Source organism: Brassica napus, chromosome C9 (genome assembly GCF_020379485.1).
Source record: "Brassica napus cultivar Da-Ae chromosome C9, Da-Ae, whole genome shotgun sequence".
Taxonomy (NCBI): domain Eukaryota; kingdom Viridiplantae; phylum Streptophyta; class Magnoliopsida; order Brassicales; family Brassicaceae; genus Brassica; species Brassica napus.
Window position 1 is genome coordinate 43,653,140 of NC_063452.1, and position 10,472 is coordinate 43,663,611.

The 10,472-nt window shown below is 34.6% G+C and overlaps 1 protein-coding gene across 1 annotated transcript; it reads right to left on the minus strand.

The window, feature by feature from the left end:
- Window positions 1-747: 747 nt before the first annotated feature.
- LOC106383911 lies at window positions 748-1,830 on the minus strand. Its single transcript, XM_013823961.1, has 2 exons — window positions 1,583-1,830; window positions 748-1,285 (listed from the first exon to the last, which is right to left on the minus strand). Exons 1-2 carry the CDS (start codon window positions 1,828-1,830, stop codon window positions 748-750), a joined length of 786 nt encoding a protein of 261 aa, XP_013679415.1.
- Window positions 1,831-10,472: the final 8,642 nt, after the last annotated feature.

The window sequence follows — 10,472 nt, forward strand, 5'->3', positions numbered from 1 at the left end:
CCTTCTCGTTCTGTCAAACTATTTTCAAAGCAAAAACTTTTCTTTCCAAAATCTGTTGTTTTCCGTATCTGGATGATTGCAGGTCGATGGTCTGATTCAATCATCTCCAAATAGATAACACGTGAAGCAGGATACAACGCTCTGAATTCATCATCCCAAAACCTCTATCTAACCAACTTTGGACTTTATGACCTTTTCGATTACCAGCCCAAGTCATATTGTTCCCACTGAAAGGTAAATCCTGCAAACGACAAACCTTTGTCATTAAGTTAAAATCCATCATGCTCCATGGTTCACGAGGAGGACCCCCAATCTTTTCCTCAGGTTTTAAAATTTCATTAAAATCTCCGCAAAGCAACCAAGGTCCTTTACGAGTTGTTGCTATTCGCTATCATTTTTCCCAAAAATGATGGCGTAAAGCACGAATTGGATGGCCATACACACACGTGAAATACATAATATCATTCTTATTATTAATAACACAATCAAACATACGTTCGTCCATAGCGTTAATGACAATATCAACATCATTGTTCCATAGTAACGCTAACCCACCCCCTATTCCCCTAGGAGACACACACCGTACACAATCATATCCCAGTTGAGAACACACATCCCGAATTGTATCATCAGAGTTCTTTGTCTCGATCAAAAAGAGTACGTCCGGGGAAAAAGTTGCCTTAATCCCTTTTAGGCGTCGAACTGTCAAGGACCCTTTTAAGCCTCGACAGTTCCAAAAGGATGTATTCATCCTGACGCCGGTGGCTTGTGGCCCACCGTACCCTCTCGATCATTTGTTTTGTGAGGACCCTGAGGAGAAGCACGTGAAGAACTTGCCTCCTGATCATGCATTGCTTGGAACCATTGTCTGCCTTCACAAGTTTCTGCTTGTCTTCTCATCCTCTTCAAGACTTGTTCAGTAACCTCCTCATAAATCATACCTTGTCGTGTTTCATAGCACAAAGGGTACAACTCCACCATAGGAACAGAGGGCTCTGTTTTTCGCTTCTTAGATGGAGTGGAGTCATGATTCGCAACATCATGTTGATTATCACTTGGTGGAATAACAGGATCCACCGGGTCGTGATGTTCTGGCGTAGAGAAACCAGAAGGAGGACCATCATCTGCATTATCATCATCATTATTATCATCATGGGGAGCCTCCTCATCATTGGGGTTGTTTTGAGGACAATCGGTTGAGTCATGAGACATTAACCCACAAATGTTGCAGAAACCCCGAAGCTTCTCATAGCGAATTTTGAATACAGCAGTTTGATCTCCAAACCTGAAAATTCTTTGAAAACGTAAAGGAGTATTAACGTTCCAAAGTAAACGGATTCTTACATAATCAACATTGTGGGTGCCTTCCGATTGAATATCTGTCTCAATGTATTCCCCTAGTTCGTGACCAATGTGTATCACCATCCTTTGTGTGAGATACTGGTGCGGAATTCCTCGAACTTGAATCCAGAAAGTCATGTAGTTCAGATCTTCATCAGTTTGGTTTGGAAACCATCGTTGTAGGGACACCATCCATTCATTAAAGGACCAGGGTCCACGTCAGAGAAGAGATTCCTCTGACTTGAAAAGGAATTGAACTTTGTTGTTCTCTAGAACACGTCCTGCAATCTTATCAGCAACACCCCACAGTCTTGGTAGAGCAGACATCATTCCCCGAATTTTCTGTTTTCTCGGGTTCAAAGGTTTTCCGATCAAAGCAAACTGGGTTTCTTCTTCTGCTTCCGCGACTAGGTCTAGAGGAAGATCGACAACATCATCTTCTATCCCTAGAGTAATATCTTGTAACTGTTTTCGAACTCGATCAGTCATGATTAAGATGAACAAAGGAAAGCTTCTGTTACTCTGGTTTGAAAACAGAGAGAAGAACCACCTATATAGAGAAACAGAGTTGGCGGTTATGGAATCTGTAACCGCTAGACCGTTAATCCGATGTGGACATAACCGTCGACCATCACCGACGACACAAACTCTCCGGGGAGAGACAGGAAAAGACGCAAATGTAAAGTTGCAATCTTTTTTCGCAATCGCTCTCGTCCATTATAGTAGTATAACCAAATTTATTACATTACAAAATATAAATAAATAGATATCAAGAATAAAAAAGACTTCCACTCGGAAACCCTTTTTACTTTGATTGTCTGGAAACAGGATGCAAACCTTTATAAGATGTAAAAACTATACATGTTTGTTTAAGTCCTAAATATTTGAAAATAAAATAAATCACGTAATCTAAGTAACTCATGATTATAATTTTAAAAATAATGGTACTTGGCAATTAGCATAGTATAATTCTTACATTTTATTATATATATATATATATATATAATTAACTTATTATATATTAAGTAACATTTATTTTTATTATATGTTCTTAATTATGGTAAGTGGAAGTTATTTCATTATATTTTCTTTTAACTTTTGTTTTTAAATAATTTTTTTTTATATTTTTCGTGGATCATTATTTTGAAGTTTAAAAAAAAAAAATATTTTCTGTTGAACTTCACCGTAATTTCATTACTGTTGAATAACTTTTATAATAATTAAGATTTGAATTTTGAATTTATATTGATATAGTTTGTAATAGATTTACTGTTACACATTTGGGTTCACAATGCACGTTTTAATTATTTTATTCCCGTAGTGATGTGTTCATATGGTCAATAGAAAATACTGCTGACATTTACTCACTACAGGAGAATTGAGTAGAAATAATGTATATTCTAATCATTATAATAATCATTTACTCTTTTTTTTTTCATAGTGGAAATTTTGGTTTACAGGAAGCCAAGGGATTATTCATTTTGTCTTTTTTTTTTTGTAAGGAACTACGAAACATAAAAAAAAAACAGATGCTCTTTCGGAAAAAGAAATCAGAAGAATTAAAAGAGCACTTGGTATACTAAAATAATATTAAAAGAGCACTTGGTATACTAAAATAATTAACTTAAGAAGCTTACTCCATCAAATAGTATTTTTCTCTTACGTTTATATATATGAAAGAGCGAAATTAGTGTATGTGTATTTTTTTTAAAAAAAGAGCGATATTGGTGTAGTGACTAAATCATAAAACACGAACACACAATTTTGGTGACCGAGTTCCAGAAAGGTTTACAGCTTGTGCTATCTGGAGATATATTATGCACAGCGGCAGATCTAGAAAATATTTTGAGTGGAAGAAAAAAATAATTATTTGATAATTTACATAAATGTGGTTTATATCTTTAGCATAGATAACATTTAGAAGAAAAATAAACTAAATAATACAGCTAAAATATTATTTTTAAACTGAAAGAAGAAAAATAATGAACCTACTAACAAAATAAAATGAAAAAAACTGGAACTATTTGTGAAAAATAAAATTTAACTGAACGAAGAGATTTGCTGACAAAAAAAACAAGGAAAAGAACGTGTGAGGAAAAAAGAAAATGTAACACATGAATAAGAAGGTAAATTCACATATTAATGGGAAAGGTAGGTTTTGAACCCAAGCCTAGTGGGGGCAAAGAGAAGGATTTAGCTTAGTAACTCGCATTTTCTAATGCATAAACATTTATTTGTAACCTTTTGTGGGGGCAGCTGCCACCTTCCTAAGCTACCTAGATCCTCCCCGTATACGTGCTGAAAATATGAACTTTGTTGATATTGAGATAAAGTGATAAAAACAGATGAAAATTGGTAACCAAGCTACCTTTCAGCGGGATCTGTCTCCTGTAACTTTCACTACAAAACAGGTTTTTTTCAGAACAAATATACAAATCACAAAAGACCAAAGCAAATACTCTTTTTATTGCTAATCTCTTGAATTCTCTTTGTTCTTTTTTTGGATTATCCAGTCTTGGTATAAAGAAAGCATGTATATGTATATATACAAAACTGCGTCACGTATTCCTAACAACATAAAGTTTTTGTGTAATGCTATTTTCTTTAATTGTTGGATGTAGGTACTTGTAGCATTGGGAAATACGAAAGTCCTTAACAACATTTACTGGATTAGAGGTGGGCCTATATTAACATTCACGTTAGGCCCAATCTCTCTTCTCATTTTCTACGTCGAAGACCAACAACGACTTCTTCTCTTCTTTCATTCAAGAAGCTATTTCTAAATCAACGATGATGGAGTAAGATGGATGGCTTGTACACAGTTACTTATCTTCAATTTTTCGTAACTCCAATTTCTTCACGTCGCTTCTGCTCTCGAACGACCCGGTCTTTTGATTTGTATACACTGTCAGGCGGGAGATTATCTTCCAATAGGCAATAGCTATCGAAAAGTGAAAATGGAAGACGATCTCAGAGAAAATGGAAAATGTAAGCATTTGGAACATCGATGGATCCAAGCTGAAAAAGAGAGGAATGTACCTTGTCACCAAAGAGTGTTAGATCAGCTCTGGCTTTGTGGCTTTGGCCCTGTTCGTTTGTACATCTGGAAGATGCATCCAGATGGTCCATGTAGATGTCTTATCTAGATGTTTCATCTGTTTCATCTGGGTGTTGTTCGTTTCTTCATTTCGTCCATGCATCCAGATGAATCATCTGAATGCAACTATGTTTGTTTGATTTTCATTTTTTAACTTCCATCTGCATCAAGGTGGACTTGTTAATAAAATGACTAAAATATAATTTTTTACGTTTCGGCGGAAAAATAACATTTTTTACCGTTTTGGCGGAAAATATTTTTGCGGTTTTTGAGGAAAAATATGTTTTTGGCGAAAAAGTGTATTTTCGTGGTTTCGGCGGAAAATATGTTTTTATGGGTTTGGCGGAAAAATACGTTTTTGCGGTTTGGACGGGAAAAGTGTATTTTTGCGGTTTTGGCGGGAAAAGTGTTTTCGACGAGAAATTTTTTTTTCACGATTTTGACGGGAAAGTTTTTTTTCGTGATTTTGGCGGGAAAAGCTTTTTCGCGATTTTGGTGAGAAAAATTGTGTTTTCCGGTTTTGGCGGGAAATTGTGTTTTTCTGGTTTTGGCGGGAAAATGCATTTTTTCGGTTTTGGCGGGAAAATTCTGTTTTCCGGTTTTGGCGGGAAAATTGTGTTTTCCGGTTTTGGCGGAAAAATTGTGTTTTCCAGTTTTGGCGGGAAATTGTGTTTTTCTGGTTTTGGCGGGAAAATGCATTTTTCCGGCTTTGGCGGGAAAATGCATTTTTCCGGCTTTGGCGGGAAAATTCTGTTTTCCGGCTTTGGCGGGAAAATTCTGTTTTTCCGGTTTTGGCGGAAAAAATGTGTTTTCCGGTTTTGGCGGAAAAATTGTGTTTTTCCGGTTTTGGCGGGAAAATTGTGTTTTTCCGGTTTTGGCGGGAAAATGCATTTTCCGGTTTTGGCGGGAAAATGTGTTTTTCCGGTTTTGGCGAGAAAATTGGGTTTTCCGGTTTTGGCGGCGAAATTGTGTTTTTCCAGTTTTGGCGGAAAATTGTGTTTTTCCGGTTTTGGCGGGAAAATTGTGTTTTCAGGTTTTGGCGGGAAAATTGTGTTTTTCGGTTTTGGCGGAAAAATTCTGTTTTCCTGTTTTGGCGGAAAAAATGTGTTTTCCGGTTTTGGCGGAAAATTGTGTTTTCCGGTTTTGGCGAAAAAGTGTGTTTTCCGGTTTTGGCGGAAAATTGTGTTTTTCTGGTTTTGGCGGAAAAATTGCATATTCCGGTTTTGGCGAGAAAATGGTTTTTGCGGTTTTGGCCGGAAAATGCTTTTTGGAGTTTTGGTGGGAATATGCATTTTTTGTGTTTTGACGGGAAAATGCGTTTTTTGGGGTTTGGCGGAAAAATGCGTTTTTTCGGTTTTGATGGGAAAATGCGTTTTTTTCGGTTTTGGTCGAAAAGTGCGATTTTACTGGTTTGACCGAAAAATGTGTTTTTATGGAAATGTGCATTTTACATTTTTTTTGCTGAAAAACGCATCTTGCGGTTTTAGCAGGAATGTGTGTTTTTCAGTTTTTGCGAGAAAATGTATTTTTTGATTATAGTGGAAAAATGTATATGCAAGAAAATAGAATTTACGGTTTGAAAATAATATTTTGATTTTAAAGTCATTTTTGTCATTAATCATTTTGGACTGAACTAGATGCATCTGCATCCAGATGCACCATCAAGACTCACCTTCATTTGGGTGACAATTTGAGATGAGTTTTTAAAAATTCAGCTGGGTGATCCATCTGGATGTAGCATTATAATGCACAAAACGAACATCGATTTGCATCTTCACCCAGATGGATCACCTGGGTGAGCAAACGAACAGGGCCTATATCATCTCGAAATACCAATGAATGAAACCAGCAAAATATTACTATAAAAAATGTTTCTCTTTTTCTAGAGAGCATAAGTATAAGCATAAGTAGAACACTGCAAATGGAAAATTTATGGGAATTCTTACCATGAAAGCAAAAATCTCATCTTCGTATGTCTCATAAGGAGCAATGGCAATATCCAATTTCGAATCCTACATAAGTTGATAAAGACTCAAGGTTATGGTGTGTATGATTCAATGACAAACTACCAAACACGAATTGACTTGATAAAAAAAACATCGAAAATGGCTTCAGACACTAAAACAAAGAAAAACAAAAAAAAAAACTGAGTGCTTCTGATCCTTGAAACCCAGAAAAGAAATTTGTTTTCTTTTTCATAATCGCAACTTGTGTGAATCTAGGGAAGCAATCGTAAGACTGTCCTCACTGATTTCTAAGCAAACAGGCAATTTCAGTGCAGATTTTGAAATCGAATATGTTAAGACGTGGAAGGTATATAGAACCTGTCTTCAAGAGTCACATGTAAATGGGAAGACAATGAACATTGATAGTGGCTGGAATGGGTGTTGCCTGAAAACGATTACAAAAAAAATTTAATAAACAACAGGATTCAAACCATTTCGCAAAGAGGAAAAACATAAATACCAAAAGCATAATTCTGATAGGTGAAACAAAAAAAAATTGATTAAAAAGTTCATCAAGAGCATATCAACCCACATGAAAAACTTTGGAGTTAATCCTCTCTCAAAAAATAAATTTATTACGTTGTTTGAACAGATTGATAAGGTGGTTTCGAGATGAGGAATGGTTACCTTTTTATTCTCCGATACACCGCCTAGCTGAAGAAAATCTCGCTTTCAATGATACATCATGGTTGATTGAATTAATAAGGGATTCAATAAAAAAAATCTGTAACAGGAACCGCTTAGGTGATGAAATGAAGATCAGACGTCGCGATAGAGAGAGGATGAACCCTGAAGTTCAATGAGACGCGTAAAGAAGGATTAGGTTTGACCCTTATTGGGCTTGAAGATGGTCTCTCATTTCATCTAAACATGAGGCCCGTAACAATAACAAACCCAACACCAAACGATTCACAAATAAATGAAACGGTGCGTTTTTTTTATGAGACACGTGTCAGAAGCATATTCAACGACTTTTGTAGCTGGAATCCTATGTGTCACGATGAATGAGATAAAACACAACTTTATATAAGTAGAGATTAGATATATATATGACGTAAATTTAAATAAAATATATATGTTTATTATTGTGCTGGAAATTTAAAAGAAAACATTCACATATTAAAAATATTTTAGTAAATATATTTATACAAATTTAGTTGATTAATATTTAATTATAAATTGTATATTTGTTATTTTCTAACTTTTATAATTGAAAAAAAAAATTTAAGATAACAACACAATATATAAAAATTATCTTATTTAAAAAATAATAATATTATTAATAAAAGTTCGTTTTTAATTATATTTATAACTGAAAAATATGTTTTAAGATAACAACACAATGTAAAAATTATCTTTTTGCGAAAAATATTAATATTATAAATAAAAATTCGTTTTTGATTATATAGTTAATCATATATAAATTCATTAACGGTAGTATAGATATTAACCGCTCTAACTTTTAACTTGAGAGCTCCGTTGTTAAATAAATAAATAAAAATAAACTTTTTTTTTTATGTTTTCGTATTATATTTTTTCAAATTCAAACTCTTAAAAAAGAAAAAAAAACACGTCAAGTACCAACTCTTAAAAATAAATAAAATACCGGCCCTTGTTTTTGACAAAGTTTTCATTAGTTCAACCCGCAAAACAAATGTAACTACAATCTTCTTCCGTATTTTCGTAAAATCATTTCGGCCCAATTTGTTTTTAAGGCTTTCGGCCCATATGTGTTTTACAAGTTTCAGGAATCTGGACCAAGCTTGGATACACCCCCAGGGTTTTTGGATTTTAGCCAATCACTTATGGTTTAAACTCGTCAGATTGACCCTACTGGTCTAGACTGTGTTTTCGGCTCTGTTCAAAAACGCAGCCGTCTAACCGCTTAGGCGCTGTTCAAGGTTGACCGCGGCGATTATACCCAAATCGGTGTAGCCAGACGTTGATTCGCGTAAAACCGTCTAATTTTCGCAGTGACCGCCTAATTCCCGCCTAATACCGCGTTGACCGCCTGAGTTTTTTTTTTCATCTATATAAGTTAAAACACGGTTGATTATTTTCTACTCATTATTGACAGATTTTCTGTAATAATTCATTACTAAATAATTATAATTAGCTATTAAACCCAAAACAAACACATACATACAACATTTAGGGATTTTTTCCGTACCAAACCCACCATTTAGGAATAAAAAAGAGACTGTTTAAAATTATATATAAAAAATTATATAATTATGTCTAAGAATTTGTATCATCATGTTTAAAATTAGCTAAATATATTATAAATATATTACATTGTATTTAAAACTAGGCTCCGCGTAATCCCCGAGTACTCCCCGATTTTTCAGTAACTCGCTAGGCCCGAGATTACCGCCCGACTAGCGCCTAACGTAGTTCCGTACAGGGGTTTTCGGTTGTCGTCTATGATAAGATATGGTTTTATAATGGACTGTAAGTGTTATTATGGAGATCTTATCTTGTTTTATTTCTTTCCAAAATTGCAAGACCCTGAAAACCTTGAAGTTTGTAAATGAATCTCTTAAACATATGAGTTCTTCTACTCAGTTCTTCTTTAATTGTGTAAATGTAATTCAATACTTGAAACATAATAGAAATGTGTTGTTTGTATTGATACACAAATACTTGTTTATTTACAAGTTTGTATCCTAATCCTAATAGGAATACGTATATTTAGATAACAACGAATATGTAAATAGCCATATCCTATATTTAGCCATTATTTTTATAACTCCCCTTAAGTTGATGGTCAAAAATCTTGAATCATTAACTTAGAAAAGGAGATAAAAAAATATAGTTGATGGTAGAGGTTTTGTTAATAGATTTGTTGGTTTCTCTTTTGTGATGATGCGTTCGTAGTGATTAATTTGTCTTGAACAGCATCACGAAAAATGACAATTTTCTTATTTAGTATCAATTGTATTTAACATTTTAGTAAAATTGTAGGTGTGTATAAGCAGGTATATATATATATATATTATATGAATATCAGTTTGCAAAGTATTGTTTTAAAGTTATTCATCTGTACAAATGATTCACAACTGTCCATATACACATTTTATCATTAGACATTTACAAAAATATTACACCTTAATATATTTCAACATATATACAATCAATAACATAGATGTGTACACATATTTCACTATCTACATGTACACAAGTCTCATTTGCGGAAAAATTTTAGCCATTTTCTATGGCAAATTTTATCAGAGGCAGTATCAGTTAACGAAAGGCTCTTCAAGAGACATATCCTAGCTGCCCAAGATGTGGTCATGCGGAGGAAACAATTAATCATATGGTTTTTACATGCCCTCCAGCTATGCAATGCTAGGCCCTTTCAACAATTACAAAATATCTACACCAATATAAACTACCTTCTTTCAAAGACTAATATCGGTGGAAATATGGAAGAATCAACCAGAGTCTTCCCTTGACTAATTTGGTATATATGGAAAGCACGGAATGAAAAAATTTATAATGGTCGCGACTTCTAACCAGTGGATACAACAGATCTAGCACTATGAGAATGTAATGCTTGGTTCCTAGCCAACAAGGAGATCGACCCAAGTGAAGGTGTCACAGAAATTATACCAAGGAACCCACCAGACTTACCTATTTTTACCTGTCGTGTGGATGGATCATGGAAGAATGATGGAACTACGAGTGGAGTATGATGGATTTTACAGCTTTAAGATGGATCAATAGACCTACTAGGCCTCCAAGGTTGCTACAAGAAAATTTCGCCGTTACATACTGAACTAAAGAGCTTAGTATGGACATTGAAATGTTTATCTCGCCATCAACGGTTCTGTGATTATTTTGTTACTGATTCCCAAGAATTAGTCAAAATGATCTCCACACCTGATGATTGGCCAGCCTTTGCAACTGAACTAACTAGTTTAAAACTCTTTGGGCGTCCTACCAAGACGGAAAAGTGGTTTATCAACCAAGATCCAGTAACAATCAAGCGGACTTCCTTGCAAGACAAGCTCGAACAAGGAATCATG